Consider the following 21,712-nt stretch of genomic DNA (forward strand, 5'->3'; position numbering starts at 1 on the left):
ATCCCATCACCTGTTTCTTTCAAGAAGAAAGCCCATAACTTCAAATGAACGACCCCTGCCTTGGTAAAGCTGGGCTGTCTTCTCTACAGAGAGACACTGTTTGAGTGTTTCACCTCAAGAGAACTAAACTAAGCAATGCTCACATTTCAGGCCTTCTTTCCATTCCTGGTCTGATAGATGTTACCTATGAGGAGTTACCTGTTCAAAATATGACAATTCAAAAGGTAGTCAATTAAGCCAATATCCCTAGCTTAAGGCAATGCAACATCAGGCCTTAGCTTTATTTACTGCAACCAGAAGGGTTTTTCATCAGGAAATAGTGGAGGGATTTAGCCTAGTGACAAAGGTGTCAGCAATAAACCCCTCCTCAAATAACAGCATTTCATTAGGCCTGATCTCAGGTTTCAAGGAGGTCTGATAGAACTGTTGTTAGAGCCATCTGTAAAAGTAACACTGAGATAGCTAAATTTTTTGGGGAGTGCAAAAGATAGCAAACACTCCATGGAGTCTATGGTCTTATGTAGAACAGCTGCAAAAACAAGCAAAGGAAAATACAGTTGTGGCTGTTTCCCTGAGGAGGAGCTGAGGAGATGAACTGGCAAATAAGTTGTCTGTGCTCACAGGCAAGGTGAGAGCTGCTGATTGACCACAGCCCTCCTGTGATGACACAGCATCTCCCAAGCCAGACAGGGTTTTAAAGAGCCTTTTAAAACACAGCTAACATATAATTTCTATTAAAGACTTCTGAAACTGTACTGAAACACAGACACAGCTGTGATGGGAAATGTGGGCTGCAAATGGATGACAATGGAGAACTGTAGAGATTAACAGAAAATAAAACCTGTGGTGTCACATTGTAATGTCCCAGATTAAAAGACAATAAGTCTGATATTTAAAAATCTGAGCAAGATGGACAGTGAACAACCCTGCTCTGAAGGGTAGGATAGGAAGGGAGACAGTTCCACTGGGCAGGCAATGGCAAACTGCCCTCTTCAAGATGAAGCAAGTCAGCTGAGGGGATATTTTTTCCATCCACCTTAGTCTGTCCAGTACAAGTGACCACATGGGGACATCAGCAACGCATAGATGATTGATTTGTATTTTTCCTGACAGTTTGTTTCTTTCTGAGTGGTCCATTAATTTTGGCTTCAGGCAAAAAAAAAATCCAATGCAAAACCAAACAACAACCAACCAAAAAACTTGCATAGGGAATTTTGGTTTTGGATAAAAAGAAATGTTTTACAATAAATAGTAGGACAGACTTACAAATTCAGAAACAATTTTCATTACTATTCCAGATATAATGAGATTTATTAATATGTATTAGGACAAAGTCTGTGTACAAATATGTAATTTAATATGCTTTATAAAATGGTTGTATCTCAAACCACTAACTTTACATTTGAATGGGTAGAAAAGATAATTTGCAATTTCCTGAAATACTAAAAGCTCAGAAAACCATGCTTTCTTAAGACAGATATTGGTAGACTGGAATAAACTGGCTGTGTTTTCTGTGCAAGATTCACCCACAGATAGTCTATGAGTAAGTCAATACCACTATCAATTTTTCTTAATTAGGAGGCTTTTACCCAAGAGGAAGAAAGAAGCATAACTACATCTCAGAACTACTTTGCTCATGCTTCAGCCTGCTGCTGGCCAATTTATCTTTTTCAGCCACAGCTCTAAACAGCTTCTGGGAAAAGAGCTCATTTGAAGAGTACATACTTCTAGTTTTGGAAACAATTGTAAAAATAGCTTAGTAGGAATCTTATTAATAAGCGTATGTTCTTTTAGTGCTTCCTCAGGGTCAGGCATAACTCATCTATGTTGTTTTTTGCTATTTAAGTTAGATAATGAAACTGTAAGTGATGGTTTAGAAATCTGTATAAAACTTCTGTGCTGAATTAAGTGGGAAATATCAATTGCCACATAGAACTAAGTTACTATTACTTTTAGAAGACAGGAAACTGTGCCTGCAGCCTGCTGATAATTTACATGTTCACAGCCATATTTTTCACTAAAAGAAATGCTTTTTTCCCCTGCTGTGTTGTGTGAAAAGCCCAAATGAAAAAAAAAAAAAAGATTGATGTCATGCATGTGAATGTAGAGAGCTGTCAAATCAGGCACACAACCCCATCCCTCCCAGGGAACAAAATGCAAAGTAGAGACTCGTAAAACCACTTGCCCTTTAGAAAACGAGACCATACCTACCAAGCTAAAGTTTGACTCTCTTTCCTGGCACAACTAGCTCAGCAGACACAAAGTCATGCCTTTGAAAAAAAAGTAGAAAAAAGCCTGTTTCTTCCTTTGCTACATTTATAATAAGTTCAAGCACAACTTGCTACAAGTTGAAAGTGAAAAACTCAAATTGAAGTCGGGTTTTTGCTAAGTTCACAAAATGTTCCTTTGAAAATAGTAAAGTAAAAGTTTTGAAGTGCAAGTTAAGAAAGACATAGGCAGCACTCTCTTACTCTACAGTGTAAAAATGGTGTTTTAATGTTATCAAAAGCCTAGAATGAGGCTTTCAAGCAGCATAAAGAACTAACACACAATTAAAAGACAGGAGATAACACCTGTTTTATATTCCATATTTACAAATCTGTAATTATTTTAACAATTTCATTCTCTTCTCATGCCTGCATGGATAATTTGAATTACTCTAGTATGAAACTGATTAGGCCAACATATGAGAACCTAGATAGATATTTTCTCTCTACAGACATCCAAAAATTAGATATCTAGCTTAAATTGTCCAACTAGGATTTCATCCTAGGCCATCTAGTTTTTGCTGAAAGATTGGTGTCTTGGTTTTCATCCATGGGCCAGACGCATCAATGAATTATTACTCCATGCTCTGTTCCCAAATTTCTTCTGGGTGCTTTAAGAATGTGAATCAGGCATAAATCAGCAATGCACTTACTGCCTGCTTGAGAGTACAAACATCTAAGGGGAAAAGCTGCAAGGGGTTTTGCTATGCCATAGCAACACTAACTCCAAAATGCATCGTGACATCAGCTTAAGCAGTTTAAGGTGGAAAAAAAGTATGTAACCACTGCCTGAATTTGGGACATTATCTGTATTTTTTTTCCCTGAAAGTGCCCAGCCTTTTGCCACATACACAAGGTGTTTCTGACAGGCAAAGATCACAAACTCTTTGCATAGACTCAGAGCAGATGTTTTGTCTTCTGAAGCAAAAACTTTTATCAAAAAAGTAACCTGAATTAATGGATTTTTCATAAGGGGCATATGGCAGAGAGATGCCACAGGGATGATGCATGCTTAAAACCATTGAGCATCTCATCTGCTTGCCGCTCTTCATCTTTCCATAGCTTCCAAAATGTGCAAAACTAATCTAACTAATGTTAAATTCCAGCTTTTATTAAACAGAATGAAGAGAACAACATGGAATTAACCTGTGCATGGAGTAAGACATTTTTACCATTCATGTATAAAGCCTTTTGATTTTCAGAAAACCATGTGGAATATGAAGTACAACCAGGAAGTTATCTCTACAGCTGGCCTTCTTGACTTGTTTCTGGTGTGTAACTATGAATCAGTCATATACTTTATATTCTCCTAGTGACATTGATAATAGCTACTTGAAACAAAGCTGTCTAAATGCTTCAAAATTATCAGGTGAGCTTCAGTAAAAAAGTTCCCAATTACTTACAGTGAGAACAAGGAAACAAAAGATTGAGAAAGTAATTTTTACCATTAACAAGGCCCAACATAATCCAACACACTTCAAGTATCTACAAAAGTGTATATTATCAAGTATGTTCCATTTCCTGGACAGAGTCTCAACTGACAGTGCAAAAATCAATACTCTTGATTTATTTTTCCCCTTTCATCAGGGTCTTCTGATGGTACAGGAGGAGTGCAACTTGAACAGAAAGGCATATTGTTAGCTTTTAAGTCTCATCTCACACATCTCTCTCCCAACACTGACTCAGGATCATTCCACTCTCAAGTCCTCCAGTGTACACAAGAAGTTCCATGTTGGCTTTTCCTGTGTCAGGACAGATCTAACATAAGAAAGAAATGTCAGGAATGCTTATCTGGGAGTGAAGTGCATTTCCCACAGATCATTCCTAAAGGGAAGCTGGCATGTGAAGTATGTATCTAAATAAAATGTGTGAGGACACAGGAGTGAGGAAATAGGCAAACTTCATGCAAGGTAGAGTTTTCTGCTCTCCCGAGAAGATCAATACTGAAAAAAACTTTGATTGTGTTTGTCCTGAAAACTGGGCAGTATCCCCTATTGTCCTCATGAATCAAAGAATTAATAAAATAGTATTTAAGCAGCATTTTCTACCTCTGCCTGTAGAAAAGATGCTTTCCAATGGCTTAGCCCTTCTTGTTAAGCTAATGTTCCAGGCTGCACTGTCTGCCAGACTAGGGAACTTGATTTGGAACAATGAGATCCAGTCATGCAGTGAGGAGATTAACTCACATCCGTTATAACACCTTTTCAGGCAACTCATTAAATCAGTCTGGCTGTGAAGTCCAGCAACTTGATGGCATTAATCTAATGTCTCATCCCAGCCCCGAGGTTATCAGTGGACAGCTGTAATTACAATTGATTGAAAAGACATTTTCACAGAGGAGTTTCTGTTTCCTGGAATTCAGGCATTTCAGAATATTTTTCCTGTGTTGCCCAGCCCAGTCATTCCAATCTTATTATCTCCAGGCAGCATATGCAGCTTTTTAGTAACTTGAAATCAAGGTATGAAATTGGCAATATTCTGATGACAGGCAAGCTACAAAGTTAAGCTCTAAAGACAAGCTCACATGGCCTTTAAAGGCACTGTATCTACCTTCTGCAACCTCCTACATCCTCCCCATATGTTGGGGAATGTGGTGAGAAGCTCCTGCTTGGGTCACTGTCACTCCAGCTGTGACACTGGACTGGTCGCTGTTTCTTGACATCTTCCCTTTTCTCTTCCTTGATGGACTCCTCAGAGTCAGAGGACAGCTCAACCACTTCTGGGGTCCTCTCAGCTAGCGGCTTAACGTACCCAACAATGACACAATTGTCTGAGGAAGAGCCGCTGTCGTTTGAGTCAGCATTAGCCTGTAACTCAGTCTGCAGCTTGGTTCTTCGGCTCCCTGAAGCAGAGTCCTCGTCAGAACTTTCTGATGACTCCAGAGGAGAAGCTATGGTTGCACGAACCTCTTCTGAAATGGAATAGGAAGGCCCCGGAGTTTCGTCATCCCACGGGGCCTGACCAAGGCCAGGAACAGACAAACTATGATCCGGCCCTTGCGGGTACGCCACATCTGGAGATATTGTGATAATTGATGAGTCTGAGTGGCTTCCTTCCTCATACGACGGTGCAGGACAGTCATAATTGGCGTGTTGATCGTATGATTCTAAATTAAAAGGACAACGAGCAAAACTGATGAATTCGTGCAGGAAGTGCTCTGTCCGATTCAGCAGAAAGGGCTTCAGATCGTCAGCAAAGGCCTGGCTTTCCAGATCGTACCTGGTTACGTTACTCATGATGATGTGCTGCACAATATTGATCAGAGACCCGTGGGCACCAAACAGGACCGTAAGCTCTCGCTTCAGCCAAGGAACCAGGCGGTGAAGGCAAGCAGGGTTGCGCCGGAAGAACTCGGCCGAAATCTCTCGGTATCGGCCGCCGTCCTGGATGCTGCGGATGCGCACGCCGGTGCGGTACAGAGCCCTGCGGAAGGTGATCATGTCCTCCTCCTGAATCTGCCGCAGAGATCTGCCCTCCGCGCTGGCCTTCCTCCTCGAGGCCAGCCTCCTGAGCATCTGCTGAATCTCTCTGTGCCTGTGGCGCGCCGGCTCGCTCGACAGCCCTTCAAACAACATCCCGTTATCCGGAGGGGACGCCACCCTTCGGGAAGGGGAACCGCGCCTGCGGCGTTCCCTCGTTAAGGTGGTGCGGTAACGAAACCTCCGGCCATCGGGGCTGGCAAAAGAGCTTGTTTCTAAAGGGCTGAGGATGTACTCCTTGAAGTCATCTTCAGCACGAATCGTATGGAAAATGGAAAAGAAGGGTTGCTTGCACAGCGGGCATTCTGCTTTGTTCTTGGACCACTCTTGGACGCAGCGGAAGCAGAACCTGTGCAAGCAGCGATCCAGATACGCCACGTTGTCAAATCTGTCCAGGCAGATGGGGCACTTGGAGTCGGGAGACGCATCTGTCGGCAGCTTACTGGTGCTGGCTTTCGGAGAAAAATTGCTATCTTCTGCAATCTCTCAGCTAACAGAAAGCACCTAGTACCTCCCACATTTTAGGATTACCATTTGGCAAGTGAGGTCATCCCTGCTGCAAAGCACCTTGGAGCATGAGTCACATCCTGACCTGTGAAGGACGGGCTGAGTTTACTCACTGAGATAAGGAGTTTTTCCAAGCAGATGCTCTGTGTGCATCTCCTGTTTCCACTCTTAGCCCTTAGCCAAAGGGTGCCCACAGGGTCACAACTTGCAGTAGAGATTCAAGGGTCTTTCTCTTTTTTTTTTATTTTAGTTCCCTGCCATCTCAAGGATGGTCTTAAGCAACCATCTCATCTTGATGTGACCTGCAGTCAGCTGTCAGATGGTAGCATTGCTCACTGATATGTGAATGGGAATTGAGTCAGAAACTCAGAAAGCAAAGGTTTAGCTTCCACAACCACTATATTTTAAGCCACCCAGTTCTCACAATCAAGTGAGCTATTTTACTTTATAAAATAATCATGTTATAAGTCAAAAAAATAAAATAAAATTTGTTTTAAAAGAAAATTAATTATTTTTGTCTAAGCAAAAACATAGACTCAGTCTTCTGGACATGAAAGGAGTCTAAATATACAGTCTAAACCAGCATTATAATCCAAAAGACCAAGCATGTACAACATGCAGTCACTTACCAAAGGGACTGAATATTTGCAAAATTGCATGCTCCTCTTGAGGAGGTCTCTGGGTAATAATTGGAAGGGAAGATAGAAAGAAATTCAGTATGATATTTTATTTCTGAACATGGAATAATATTTAATATTCCCTGGCACAGGCTCTTCTATGCAAAGCCTTCAAGCTCTGAAATGCACTGCCCTCTACAGCGAGCTGTAAATCCTCCCAGTCATTCCTCACACTCCTGCAGGGCTGCACATCCACTGGCCAAACAGCAGCCACATTAGCAACCTGACACCTTAAACAAATTCAATGCTTGCTCTTTGGTTGGCTGATGGCAAAGAAGCAAGTTAAACTGGAAAGGTCAAGTGGAAATCTCTGAACAGAGTGAGCCATATTGCAGACACAAAGTAAAGTGAGCAATGAGTTCTCGAGCTATGTGAAAACTGGGTCAAAAGGGCCTGAAACAGAAACTGTTAGGCAAAGTGAGAAACCAAGGTTGTTATTTCAAAGGCGGTCCATGCGGCAGTATCACTCTGTGGCCAGGATGTGCTTTGCTTTTGGCTCTGCTCAAGACTGCAGGCAGTTTTGAACTGTAAGCAGAGGTTGTATAAAGCAGATGCAAGCTGCATTGGGAGCAGAAGCCATGTGCAAAAACAAGGTGTGCAGGGAAAAGCAAAACCAACAATCCTGATAAAGGGAAGAAATTATATCACATGCTTTCACAGACTGGCAAGGATAGCATTGAAAACCTTCCACACTCACTAACAGGATACATAATCAGAAATTTTAACCTTTTAAAGATTTCATGCATATTGTCCTCTAAAGTCACAACGTGTAAGCTTCCAGCCTGTCTGCAACCATGACTAAACCTGCCTCAAAAGAAGAGCAATGAAACCAGAAGTGACTCCATCCTCCTCAAAGAAGGGTGCTAGCAGGACAGTACTTGCAAGAATCCCTGTAACACCCTTTGGTAGGCATTTCAGAACTTACAAAGGTGGTGCTTTGTGATCCTGGGCAGCTTCTGGTCCTTCATTGCAATGTATTCAGAGCACACTACACTGAGCGTGGAAACAGGGAACCTTGAAAAAGAGATGCATGACAGGTGTGAACACTACGAAGACAACCCATCCTTTCCCTGGTGGAATGCAATCGGAAAAAGCATTCCAACCCAGGACTGCAGGAACTGGTGTAAGACAATAGCAGAATCCTGCACTGAAAAATTTACCTGGAAATTTGTACAGAAATACTAAGGGTACAGTGGTTTTACTAAAAGCCTTAGTTGGTTACCCCAAATTATCTGTCCTTACATCTTGGAAAAAAACAGCCAGCACTTGTGGACAGGGGGGCTGAAGTGACGTGCCACTGTAACAGCAGCTTCTTTTAAAGAGGATGAGCCAGGTCGAGTAGAGACCATAAGGGAAAGAATAACAAAGGTAATTCACATTCTGTCTTGCTTCCCTAACACCTGAGCCCTGCACACAGAAAGGCTTCTGAGGCTCCTTCCTTTGCTCCTTGTATGCAGTGGAAATGCTGCTTTTATTGTATGCCACATCATTATGTTGCAGCTGGAGAAAGAAAAAAAAATAAGCCCTTTTTGTACGTGCCTATAAATGGTCAGGTCATGAAAGAAATAAATTGCAACAAATTATGAGGTCCTACTCAAACTGCAGCTCTCTGCAAGCACAGAGTACTCCCAGGTAAGCTTGCCCATTTATTTAATTTTCCTTTAATTAATTTTCTTTTTTTTTTCCTTTTGTAATTAAATATACTTTAGACATCTAAACAACCAATATGGAACAGCCTGGTTTTGAAAGCCAGCATGCTCTGTAACCGTGGCAAGTTCTCAGAGTCAGGCTAATGCTGCAAGGCATGAACTGCACATTTAAGTTACATAAGCAACTTTCACTAGAGAATATATAAAATGTCAAAATCTGGTACTATGCCTTATGTTCCTCTGTTTCAGAGTTTAAAAGTTTAAAAATGCTGCAAAACCACCAAAAGTTTTCAGTCACAAAGATGCATGCTTTGAGCTTTAGATATTTGAGAAGCCTTTTAAGGTGAAATTTGGTGATTTGAGAAGGTTTAAATGTTTGATATTTTTATTTAATTTATTCAATTTTAGCATTCCTGGAGTTTGGAAAGTTAGGTGTCCATCTGGATTCCACAGTTTTAAGATTTTTTTTTTAATTCTGAGGTAAAATAACTTTCCTTGATATTCACAAATAGGCAGTTTACAAATATAATCACATGTGCTTTCCTTTACCATGGACACATGATTAAACTGGCTGCCAGCAAAACAGGCTGCTAAATGCTGAGAAGGTTTGCAATCAGTCTGCAATGAAAAAATCAATACCCCCTCCACCAAAATTTACATGGCATAGTAAAGAGATAACATAATCATTGAGCAGAAAGCAATCACATAAAATAAATGCAGCAAATATTTGCTTATCCAGCCACTAAATAAGGAAAATATAACCTAGATTGAGTGAGACAAAAATGGAGAGTCCTTATTTTTCATATGATACAAACTATTATCATACTCTTCCTTAAAAAGCCATGTGAACAAGTTGAAGTTACAGTGTGGTGGAAGGAGAGCACAAGCACACTCGTGCTGTGCCACATCATAGTTGTTGTGTTTTAAAGGCAAGTTAGCTCATTTCCTGCAGCACTTGTGAAAGCAGGAGAAAAAATAGATGAGGGTGGGCCAAGAAGAGAATTTGAAATATAGAAACAGAGCAAACCCCCATTCTCTTCTTCAAGTTTCAAAGGCATCCTCATTTGCATTTCCATAACTGAAAATTGAAAGTGCATGTTTACTTCTACCCTTTCAGATGTGATATTGTACAAATTCAAAATGGGCCCACAGTCTGAAGAGACACAACCTGGAGTCCAAGTCACACCTGTACCAGCAGAACAAAACCTGTGCAGGGATACAGCAGCCAAGATCAGTACATAGCAGCAGGTCAGCCCCTCGGCTTGGTCTGAGGTGCCTGTACTTCAGAGACTGTAAAAATTGAAAGCAGCAGGTTTTTAAGAAAGCACCAGCATTCTGTAGTGCTGCAGGTTAATGATATTCTGTTAAAGCCATATGGATCAGTGTCATGCAGACACCAAGGAGGAAGGAGAAGGGGACAGGATGATGAAGAAAACTGAGACAGGTGAGTGGGAAAGCTGAGGAAGAGAAGAAGGGTAGCTGCATCTCCACTGTTCTCTCTGTGGCTATTGCACAGAGTCAGGAGCTCATCCTGAAAATGGCAACTTAACATGCTCACACCCTAGGCCCAGATAGAAACACTGGTTCCAGTGTCTGCTCCCCACAGGGATTCCCCATCTGGCACAAGGTAAAGAGCAAATCAAGCTCTGGCTGAGCATCCCATAATCCAAAACTAATCCCTCGGATACTCCTTTGGACACCAGCCACCTTTTGTGCCTGATGCCAAATGATGGGTAATGCAGCATCAGCTCCTTACAGCCCTTCTCCTTGGCACAGAAAGACCCTGGGTGCAGGCTGTGCTGGGACGGTGCTGTGTGGGGAGGAGGCCAGCAGGCGCAGCTCTGCAGCCCACCTTGAACCAGGGACATATCCATGCAGAGACATCAGAGTCAGACAGCGCTTCAGATCAGGTGAGGCACCCCTCTAAAATGGCTTCAGGTTATGTGCAAAACTTGGTCATTGTTTATGCAGGTGTATAAGAACAAGGAGAAGGAGATGGTCTGTGTGCTGGTTTTGGCTTAGGTAGCGTCCTCTTTCTTCACAGTGCCAGTATAAGGCTGGGTTTTGGATTTGTGATGAATACAGGGTTGACAACACAGGAATATTTTTGTTATTGCTACGCAGGGCTTACAGAGCCAAGGCCTTTGCTGCTTCTCACCCACACCACCAGTGAGGAGGCTGAGGGAAGGAGAAAGGCACAAGGAATTGTGAGGGGACACAGCTGGGACAGATGACCCCAAATGATCCAAAGAATATCCCAGTCCTACACCTTATGGTGCCATGCTTAGCATGTAAAACTGGGGGTAGAAGAAGAAAGGGGAGGAAGTTCAGTCATGGCATTTGTCTTCCCAAGTCATCTTTACACAGGATGGGCCCTGCTCTCTTGGAGATGGCTGAACACCTGGCTGCCTATGGGAAGCAATGAATTAATTCCTTGATTTGCTTTGCTTCTTTTACTTTCCCTATTAAACAGTCTTTATCTCAACCCATGTGTCCCGTCCTGCTGTAAAAGGGGAGTTGGGGGAGAATTCCTATTGATAGACTCTCAGATGAAAATAAAGCACAAAGGCAGCAATATTATATCTGAGAACTGTTTGTTGATAAAGAAGGGTAAATGCTCCTACCGAAGCGGGACAGAAAAGCGAGCAGGGAGGAGAAAAGAGAGAGGGAGCGAGGAGCAGCAGGCGGGCACAGGTCGCTGCCGCGGCTCGCCCGCTCAGCATCAGCCGGGCAGACGGAGCGGGCAGCTGCGAGCGGCGGCCGAGCCCGCGCAGCTCCGGGAGCGGCCGGGCGCGGTTCCCGAGCGGGGCAGCCCCGTGCGCCCGCGGCGGGCCGGGCCGGGCCGGGCTGCGCGGCACGGGGTGTCTGTCTGTCCTGCTCGGGAAGCGGCGGAGCCCGGCGAGACAGCGCGGACAGCGAGGGAGGGGCGCGGGGGGAGGAGGGCCGGGCTGAGCCTCCGGGCGAGCCCCTGATCCCTCCAAGAAACACAAAGCAAAATGGTCGTGTCGCAGTTCATTGCTTTGATGTGCTAAGGCTCCTCCCACAGCCCCATTTCCCAGGCGTTTTTTGCCAGGCACCCGGGCATCATCATCACCCCCAGCAAGCGGGGGTCGCTCGCAGCCGGACCGTGGAAGCTTCGTCTGGCCTGAGCGGCTGCCAGGCAAAGGCTCCCCGGGACAGGGCTCCCAACCCGTGTGCAGTCCTTACAGTAATGTTTCACCTCATACATACCACATCTTGAGGCATAAATAAAAATCAAATCGGTCCCTTTCAGGTATGTGAATTTATGATTTAGAAGTTACCACATAATGATACATAAATACTAATTAATGAATGGCAACCCTGCAAGGATTTTAGTTTGGTGCTTGTGTGTAGCTAAATCTGAATTATTTGGCTTTACATCCTGAACATGGAAGTTCAGCACATGCTTTTGTATGTGAATTGTCACCTTGAAATCACTGGGAACAGCTGTCAGTCGTGGGAACCTTCATGTCTGACATGGATCTGAAGCCCACTGCAGATGTTTATATGGAGCATGATTTTTTTTTAATTGTTTGCTCTTATTGACTTTGATGGGATGATTTGCCCGAAGTCAGGTGAGTAATTTGTATGGATTTTGGATTTAGTCTTCTAAAGAAAGGAAAAGGGGAAGAAATTGAAACAGAGATTGTGCTAGGGATTACTCCTTCTTGCAACAGACACTTTTACCTGCCACAAAATGTATTGTCCATCCACAGTTACATCTGAAAAATGACAACAGAGAACTCAGAATGTGTTTTCCTGCATTTGAGAGCCTTTGTAGCAATATGCAGTGACAGCAGGATGACTGCAGCTGATGAAAAATGATAAGATGTGATTATCAAGCTGCCTAACCAGCAAATTATTTCACTTGCTTGGGTTTAATTTTTTTTTCTTTTTGTACTCTAATGCTGGCACTGAGCTTTTGGTTCATGATAAAAAACCAATATACAGTCTTAATTATAGCTCATCATTTTAGTAATTTTGACTACTTTGCTACTTGAATCAGTGTAAGGATAGAGTCAAAATATCATCTATATCTTTTGTAATGGAGAACCGTGAAAATCACTCTGCCAAAAAATAATTTGTTGAGTAAAAATATATTGTCTTGATGACTGTAATCAGTAACAGAGGTAGTGTGAACAAAGTAAATGCTGTCTTTATCTGCTGGCCATGGGCTCTTAACTGCTGCAATTATTTCAAAGTGAGTGGAAGAAAATGTGTTTTCCTCTTCCTTAGAGTGACTGTTGTCCTTCTGTTCTTAAGTGTGATGTGTGCCACAGAGGAAGGAACTAAAGGAACTTACTGTCTATGTTTTTCAGTCTCACCAAGTCCAGAAGTCACTTTTAGAGCAATACTGAATAGCCACACATCTGTACCCAGTTAAAAGATTATTATGACATTATTATTATTAGAAATCGCTGCAGCAACAACTTGCCAAATGAACCATTAAAGCAAGCCAGACTCACTGAACCACAGTAAAATCAATTAACGGCTGCTTGGGGCAACATATGGTCTTTGAAGGTCTTTATCTTTTTAACCATTTGTCTCTTCCAGTGTTTGTGGCAGAGCTCTCCACCTCTTTTTCATTTGAATGCAAAGAGCCATTTAAAAACTGTAACTTCCTCTTAGTAACAAGCTCATTTAGTGGTGTGTCACTGTTAAATTGGACCTCTACTGACATGCAGAAATTTGAATTAAAGGGAGAAAACACCTTTTACTATTAAGGAAAACAGTGTGTTCTTTCTGCTTTGGGAACTTCACTTGAGCATTTTTGGCTGTTGCTCTACCCTACGCCCTGAGCACCCCTTTTGTGGTTGTTGTTTTTGAGGCTGAAGTTTCAGAGATGCTAAACCATTGTTTTTTTCAGATGACAAAAAAGAGAGGTGGAAAGGCGATTCCCGGAGCCGGATTTCCACAGTGAGAGCCGCCTCCATGGACCGGAGCAGCAGCAGCTTGGCTGTGCCTGGGAGCATGAGCCAACACTGCCGTCTAGCCTCGGCCGAGGCTGTGCGCTCTGCTGCCTCCTGCCTGCCTCCGTCCGTGTGCTAACACACACAGCCCTGCCGAGCCTCCGCCGGCCAGCCACGGTCCTCTAGTACTCACTTCTGTTGGGAAACACAGGATCTTTTGAAGTGGTCACAGCACGAGATGAGGGATGGAAGACGGCAGCAAACAGTAGAGGAGATCTGAAGTGACAATGCATCAAGAAAAGTCACCGTCTGTGTTTGCAGATAGGGAAATGAAACCCATCTGTCCAAACTCTTACAAGATATCTGGCAGCACAACAAGGCAGAAAAACCAATTCCAGGTCTGTTCAGTATTTCTAATGACAAAGCATTTGCAATGTCATTGAGCAGAGTCTCCTGAAATATCATCCCGATATGTCCTTTGGGCTCTGTGTTGAATCCCACTTTCCTATGTCTCTCTCTCTCCCTTTTCTCCCTATCTCATACCATAAATACATCTTTTTTACTCTTTCCCCACAGAAGTTGTAGCTTTTGCTTCTTGGTGTGTGGTGACCTGTGAGCTACTTGACTGAAGTAGTTTGAAGTGCTGTGTTTAGGTTTTATATGCATATTTTGTCTGGGTATCTTAGGATTTTAAAACATTGTATTGCTTCCATTCACCATGAACTTGTGTTTGTTTACCAAAATCTGTGTCTATATAGCCTTTAGGTTACAGATGGTAGTGCATAAATAATAAAGAGGATAACAAATATATAAAATATTTTTACTATATATGTGAATATATATATAATTATTTTTAATGAGGCAGAAGGTTCCATTAGGGCTCTAATGGAAGAAATTGCACAATTCCTCCATTTTCAAACAGCATGTTATGCAGGAATGAAGCAATTATATTCAAGCTTTCTGGGTAGTGTAGCTTCTGAGAAATTGATTATCATGATATATTAAAGTGATTTAAAGCTGTATTTAGCCCAGAGTGGCCTGACAAGTGATTTTGTTTCTTGTTTTTGCTCATTTTCAATAGACTTCTTTAAATAATCCAGCTACAACAGTAATCATAGAATCATCAGGGCTGGAAAAGACCTTCAAGATCATCAAACGCAACCTTTGATCAACCACGGCTTGGCATTTAGACCATTACACATCCGATCATTTCTTGAACACTTCCAGGGATAGTAACTCCACCACTTCCCTGGGCAGCTTGTTCCAATGCCTCATCCTTTCAGTGAAGAAATACAGAAATACATCCTGATGTCCAACATGGACCTCCCCTGGCACAGCTTGAGGCTATGTCCTCTCCTCCTGTCAGTAGCAGCCTATCCCCACTTTCAGGTAGCTGTAGAGAGTAATAAGGTCACGCCTGAGCCTCCTTTTCTGCAGGCTAAAAATCCCCACTCCCTCAGTCTCTCCTACAGAACTTACTCTATAAACCCTCCATCTCTGTTGCCCTTCTCTGGACACACCAGCACCTTAGTGGGTTTCTTTTAGTGAGGGGCCCAGAACTGGACACAGGAATTGAGGTGTGGATTCACCACGTACAGGGACATAGTCACTGACCTGGTCCTGCTGGCCGCACTATTGCTGGTGCAGGCCAGGACACCATTGGCCTTCTTGGCCCCCATGGACACACTGCTGGCTCATGATCAGCCACTGTCGATCAGCACTCCCAGATCCTTCACCTCTGGGCTGATTTCCAGCCCCTCCCTCCCCAGCCTGCAGCTGTACACGGGTTGTTGTGACCCAAGTGCAGGACCTGGCACTTGGCCTTGTTTAACCTCACACACCTGGCCTTGGCCGATCAATCCAGCCTGTCCAGATCCCTCTGCAGAGCATTCCTTCCCTCCAGCAGATCAACTTGGTGTCATTTGCAAAGAGACTGAGGATGCACTTGATCCCCTCACCCAGATCATGAATAAAGATGTTAAACAGGACCGACCCCAACACAGATTTCTGGGAAACACCCCTGGTGAGGAGCCACCAGCTGAATACAGCACTGTTCACCATCATTCTCTGGGCCGGGCCATCCAGCCAGTTCCTAACCCAGTGAAGATGCCAAGCTGTGGGCTGCCAGCTTTTCCAGGAGTATGCTGTGGGAGACAGTGTTAAAGGCCTTGCTGAAGTCCAGGCAGACACATCCACAGCCTTTCCCTCATGCTCTAGGTGGGTCACCTTGTCATAGAAGGAAATTAGGCTGATCAAGTAAGACTTGCCCTTCCTAAACCCATGCTGGCTGGGTCTGATCCCCTGCTTGTCCTGTACATGCCATGGGAACACACTCAAGAAAATCTGTACCATAACTTTTACTGGCACCAGGTTTAGCTGTCCTTACATATTCTTATCAACCTTATAATTAACATGTATCCATGGGTACTGCTTCACATTAATGATATAAGATTGTATTTGAAGGAGAACCTTTTGTCTCCATTAAAGCAGCTGTTAATGTGGCTGCATACCTGGGTGAATCAACTAATCATTTCATTAAATGAAAGTCCTCTTAGGTATGTTAATCAAAAGCATGCTGATCACAATTTTTTTCAAACAACCCCCCTGAAACCTAAACAAACAAACCACTTCAAGGCTAATAAACCAGTCTTACTCTGATATATAAGCTATGCTTTATTAAAGAGGATTAAAAAGAAAAAGAAGATCTGAGGGAGATTTCATCAGCATTATGCATATATTCCTTTAGCCATCTCTGATGATGTCATCTGAATGGTTAGTGCTGCCTAAACATAGTTATTTGCTGCATCATTTTGAATGTGACAGGAAACACAAGCTTTCTACTCTGAACTGCATCTTCTTGGGTGAGAAGATGGTGGATACTGAGCACTGAAACAAAGCCCTTCGTATTAAATCCCAGAAGCAAGCTGAGGGGGTTTCTATGTGCTTCTTGACTTCTATGAGCAAGCATACAAGCAGAAGCTGAACAGACAGTTTTAAAAAGAAGGAGAGGTGGAACACTGTCAGTGAACAGCTTCATAGACAGCTTTTTCAGAGAGGGGTAGATCAGTGTATTAAAAAATGAGATAACTGGCTTTAAAACTTCATAGATGTGGTTTAAACCCAGCAGGCAACTAAGTACTATGCAGCTGCTTGCTTACTCCCTCTCTAGCAAGATCAGGGAGAAAATTAGAAGAGTAGAAGTAAAAAACCTTATGGGCTGATGAAATAACAGCTTAATAGGTAAAGCAAAAGACACAAGCAAAACAAAACAAAGAATTCCTTCACCACTTCCCAGAGGCATGCAGGTGTTCAGCCATCTCCAAGAAAGCACGGTTCCATCATGCATAACAGTAACTTCAGAAGACAAATACTTTCCCCCTGCTTTATATATTGCGCATGATACTACAGGGTGTGGGATACCCGTTGAGTCTGCTGAGGCCAGCTGAACTGAGAGTGTCCTGTCTTCTCCCAACTCCTTCTGTATCCCCAGACTCCACCTGGTGGTGTGGGTAAGGAGCAACGAAGGCCTTGGCTCTGTGGAAACCCTGCTCAGCAGTAACAGAAAATGCTTTATATTCTCATCACTGTTGTAAGTGCAAATCCAAAACATGGCCCCATACTAGCCACTGTGAAGAAAACTACCCCAGCCAAACTCATACAATTTATGTCATGCTGTAGTCCTACATGATTTAATAGAATCTCATTGACACCCCCTATTTCCTCTCCATCCTTTGATATAATACACAGATATAATGCCCTTAGTCTACGGACACCTCCTGCAAAAGCCCACCAAATGCTAACATATGTCCATAGAATGTCAGCTGAATTAATTTCAGGGCCCATGAGCTGAGGCTCTGTCTCTGTTCTGCTGGTCACTCAGGATAGGATAGGAGAGGAGAGGTGATATGCTGTGGTACTGTGGCCTAGAGCCAGCTCAGGTGAAGTCACTGCTGCATTTGCACTGTTTATTGTAAGACTTGTCCTCCGTTGGTTCATGTGGCTCCTATTACAGTAATTGCTGTAAGCAAAACTCAAATAATGGGTTACAACAATTTAAAGGCATTTTGTACCAGACTGAAGGGTTTAAGAGTGTAATGAACTCCTCACCTTGCTTCTAGCCTGGCTAGAAACAGGGGTTCCTGCTATAGCAATTACAGGGTCCACCATGGACCTCCATGGGATACAGAAGGACAGCCTGCCTGACCATGGCTTCACCATGGGCTGCAGGGGAATCTCTGCCTCATCACCTGGCTCACCTCCTGCCGCTCCTTCTTCTTCAGGGAAAGATTTTCTCACACTCTTCCCCTGTACTGTGGACTCATCCACAAGTCACAGTCCCTTTGGCTCAAGTTTGTACTGGAATTCCAACTTGTCTAGTGCAGCAGACAACTCCAATGCCCTGGCCACCTGCCAGCCCAGGCGCACCGTGGCTGTTATCAAAATGTTCCCAGGCACAGCTGAGTGAGATAAGAAGCGCAGCACTACAGCAAACAGCCACCAACAAGCACTGGATTGCAATACAGCATCAGGCAAGTGACCCCTGTGGGCAAGCACTGCAGCCTGCTGATTAATAATTTAACAGCCATAACAGCTGAGAGTTTCATCTAGCACATTCCAATCTAGTCTGTCATAATCTGAGTTTTCTGAGCTCCCCATTGGGTCCAAAGAAGGACTGTTGTGGTTTAACCCCAGCCAGCAACTAAACACCCCATAACTACTTGCTCACACCTCTGTAGTGGGATAAGGAAGAGAACTGGAGCAGTAAAAGTGAAAAAAACTCATGGGTTGAGATAAAGACAGTTTAACAGGGAAAGTAAAAGTCACAAAAAGAAGCTATGCAAAATAAGGAATTCATTCATTGCCTCCCATAGGCAGCCAGGTGTTCAGCCATCTCCAAGAGAGCAGGGCCCCATCCTGTGTAAGGATGACTTGGGAAGACAAATGCCATGACTGAACTTCCTCCCCTTTCTTCTTCTACTCCCAGTTTTATATGCTAAGCATGGCACCATACAATATAGGATAGGGATATCCCTTGGGTCATTTGGGGTCAGCTGTTGCAGCTATGTCCCCTCACAATTCCTTGTACATCCTCAGCCTCCTCACTGTGGTGTGGGTGAGGAGCAGCAAAGACCTTGGCTCAGCAGGAAAAAAACATCCCTATGTTACCAGCCCTGTTTTCAGCACAAATTCAAATCACAGTCTGATAGTGTGAAAAAAATTAGCCCTACCCCAGCCAAAACCAGCACCTTCCCACTAGACTAGGAGGTATTTTCTAAATCTCTATGGGGCCTTTAATCCCACTTCTCTCTTATGGGGGAGGTAAAAGTGGCTTCTTGCTTCTGCCATCATGCTGACATGACTTCAGGTCAGCATCAGGATGTGGAAGTGGAGATGCTTTTGGACCCTTGACATTTACTCTAGCATTGAGCTATGACAGCAATGTAGGAGAGAGGATACAGAGAATAGTCAAGACAGGCTAGAGAAGTAAAAGCTCTCGAGTGAGGCTCTCAGTTCTTTTAATATACACAGAAACATCACACAGGTTTCTCAGCTAATAAAAAGAGAAAGGTCTCCTTCTGCCTTAGCTTGCTGTCACTGTCCTTGTCCTCAGCAGGGACATTATCAAGTGTTTCATCTCTCTTGTGAGCAGTCATAGTCTCTGCCTTGGACTTCAGGGACAAGAGTAAATGGACAGGTCTTGGTCCTCCAGAGATTTTTAGAGAAGCATCTCAGAGAATGCACACTAAGCAGCAGGCTAAGATGAAGGGAGAGAAATTCAGCTGCTGTTGCTGCTGCTGCTTCCCCATAGTCCTGCACGGCTCCAGCCTGCGGTGCAGGCAAGCCAGCTTGGAGGGGATGCTGGGGAGTATTTTGCCATCTTGTGGCAGCTCTGAATTAAAGCATCTCTACATGATCACACAGACTCGCTGCCCAGGAGCAAAGCCAAAAAAGAGATTTCCATTGAGCTGGCTGCAAAGTGACCCTTGGAAGGTTTGCAGCAGAGCATGCTACAACCCTGAACTGCCCGGTACCTGCCCATGTGCAGCTGCAGGTGCGCACCAGTGGTGGAACCTAAAACAAAGGTTGAGAAGATAAGCACTGAAGAGGACCCAGCCTGGGGCAGGCCAGTGGTCAGAGACTATTTCTAACTCCTGCTCTTGGTATCATGCTGCTGGAGATTCCAAGCTAGTCAGGGAAAGGAGTGGAGGAGTGAAAGCTGGTGAAGGCTTCAACCACAGTGAGGACAAGAGCGCACTGAAGCTGAGCTCTTTTGGTGTGGACAGTGAAGAATGATCCAGCCAGTCAGCTTTGGCTAAGAGAAAGTCAGCAGAGAGGCAGAGAGCCCGCCAGCACAGAAACCTCTGGAGGAGCACTGCTATAGGTCTATGACAATTTTAATGTATTTACATGTGATGTAGCTAAGATGGGAGATGCTGAGCAAACTCAGGAATTGAACAATTTGAACCTTCCACTGACCTCCTTTCCCACAGGAGCTGTTGCTGCTGTGCCTGAGGGAGCATTGTCCGAGGTGCCAGAGTACACCAGAAAGAGGGCTGGGGGTTGTCCCTTGTCAGGAACTGCAGATGCCACTCTTAGTTGTGACTGCTGCTCAGGGAGACATGGGACCTCTCCACACTCCTATTCCCACAAAGCTGCTGGCAAAGAAAATTCCTGCTGATGACTAAGGGACCCCAAAGGTCCTGCTGGCCAGGAGGAGGAGGGCCAGGCTCACCAAAAGATTGTTCCCCAGCTTCAAGAGGTATGTGGGATGAGGTGCTACCAATCCTTATGGGGAGTGGCCACATGAGCTCTGCTTTTCACAGCTGTGTAGAAAACCAGCACCTCAAATCAGATCCATTTTACTTCTAGAATTGCTTCTTTTCAGGTGCTGCTGCTTAGTGTGCATTCTCTGAGATGCTTCTCTAAAAATTATAAACCCCTGTGAAAAGCCTGGAATGCCTTTCAAGGATACATTTATAATTCCATGACCCAGAGATGAACTGTCCAAGTGGGTCCCACCTTGCCTATGAGCTGACACATGCACACAGCATTTATCAAGTTGACAGAGTACAACTACTTGAGATACAAATCCCTCCTATTGTGCCAGCAATGGGAGTGGGTAATGGCCCTGATGTCAGCAAAGGGTGCAGGCGTCAGTGTGGGGGCAGGATGGGTATGTGTGCCCCAGGTGCACCTGCTGGGGAACTGAGTCAAGTAAAACGAGTGAGTCTTGGCACCCACACACAAAGCAGGACTGCAGGTCACAGCCCACATGCCTGATGCTGCCTGCTGTGGACACAAGAGAGGTTGCATCTGCCCTGAACACCAGGGAAAATTACTGGGAGCAATGATGTAACTCCTGAGCAAACTTCAAGGTGGGCTACCTGGTGAGGAACAGGCTCTGGGTCCAGGCAGGTCATGAAGGATAGGCCCGTGCTGCTTCCTGGGGAGATCTTTAGGAGTGGAGTACCTGTTGGGAAGCACCAGAGCAGGCATTTACTCTTGAGCGAGAAGCAGGACCAGCTGGTGCGTGAGAATGAGTAAAATGGCTCAGGATATGGGGCAGGGTTATCACATGAACAGAAGGGCTGTGCTGGTACTCTGGGCTTCTGTGAATTCACGTGTGCTTTTGCAAACTTTAGTCCATACTGACTGTGGGGAAGAAAAGGGACAGGGCTGGCTGTGCTTGTGTTTTACCCAAGTCCTGGTAGTAATACATGCAGGTACTGTGGCAGGCTGTGCCCCACCTGCGGCAGCCTGCACAACTGGCCTTGTCCGTGTCCTTTGCACACTTGTATCTACTCCAGGTACGCACTTGTAAAAATCAGTAAGGACAGCTATTTTTCTCTTTCCTAGTAACGGCTTATTAGGAAATGCTTTATCTATCTCCTCTTTGCTACGTGCTATTTATATTTTACTTGCCCAACCAACCACACGACTTCTCCAGTCTTCCATGGAGTCCTCTGCCAAGCTCCCGCTGGCGCCGCCGGCGGGCTCTGCCATAGCCTCGGGCAGCTCCTGGGGCAGGAAGCGGCTCTCCAGCGGCCGTGGGAGGCCACCCGCGCCCCGAGAGAAGGACACCCCGGCTGAGCCCCGCCACGCCAGCCGCCACCTGCGGAACAAAGCAGGCTCCACCTTGGCGCCGCCACCGCCGCGACTCCCCTCGCTTTTACTCCCCAGGGGCCGCCGCCGCCCGGGCTG

At 44.5% G+C, this 21,712-nt stretch overlaps 1 protein-coding gene across 8 annotated transcripts; it reads right to left on the reverse strand.

Annotated features, from left to right (window-relative positions):
- Positions 1 to 1,280: 1,280 nt before the first annotated feature.
- LOC139588813 (E3 ubiquitin-protein ligase Topors-like) lies at positions 1,281 to 21,547 on the reverse strand. Of its 8 annotated transcripts, none has more exons than XM_071424488.1 (6): positions 20,896 to 21,438; positions 13,704 to 13,786; positions 7,856 to 7,944; positions 6,883 to 6,931; positions 4,818 to 6,338; positions 1,281 to 4,025 (listed from the first exon to the last, which is right to left on the reverse strand). In XM_071424488.1, the coding sequence occupies exons 5-6, from the start codon at positions 5,840 to 5,842 to the stop codon at positions 3,956 to 3,958; spliced, it is 1,095 nt and encodes a 364-aa protein (XP_071280589.1). In that variant the 5' UTR covers positions 5,843 to 6,338; positions 6,883 to 6,931; positions 7,856 to 7,944; positions 13,704 to 13,786; positions 20,896 to 21,438; the 3' UTR covers positions 1,281 to 3,955. The 8 variants fall into 8 exon arrangements, with proteins under 8 accessions (XP_071280589.1, XP_071280586.1, XP_071280587.1 ...); XM_071424485.1 differs by lacking the exon at positions 13,704 to 13,786 and adding an exon at positions 8,173 to 8,430 and having other exon boundaries at positions 20,896 to 20,976; XM_071424486.1 differs by lacking the exon at positions 13,704 to 13,786 and adding an exon at positions 8,173 to 8,242 and having other exon boundaries at positions 20,896 to 20,960.
- Positions 21,548 to 21,712: the final 165 nt, after the last annotated feature.

Source organism: Agelaius tricolor, unplaced genomic scaffold, assembly GCF_023055355.1.
Source record: "Agelaius tricolor isolate 1412-34295 unplaced genomic scaffold, bAgeTri1.0.p SCAF_4, whole genome shotgun sequence".
Taxonomy (NCBI): Eukaryota; Metazoa; Chordata; class Aves; order Passeriformes; family Icteridae; genus Agelaius; species Agelaius tricolor.

What these genes read in the sequence shown, in the direction of transcription:
- LOC139588813 (XM_071424491.1), bottom strand. Translation starts at nt 5,842, where the DNA reads ATGTTGTTTGAAGGGCTGTCGAGCGAGCCGGCGCGCCACAGGCACAGA. An exon ending in GATGTAGGAGGTTGCAGAAG is followed by an intron (nt 4,026 to 4,817) that starts GTAGATACAGTG and finishes TTCTTATGTTAG; the next exon opens with ATCTGTCCTGACACAGGAAA.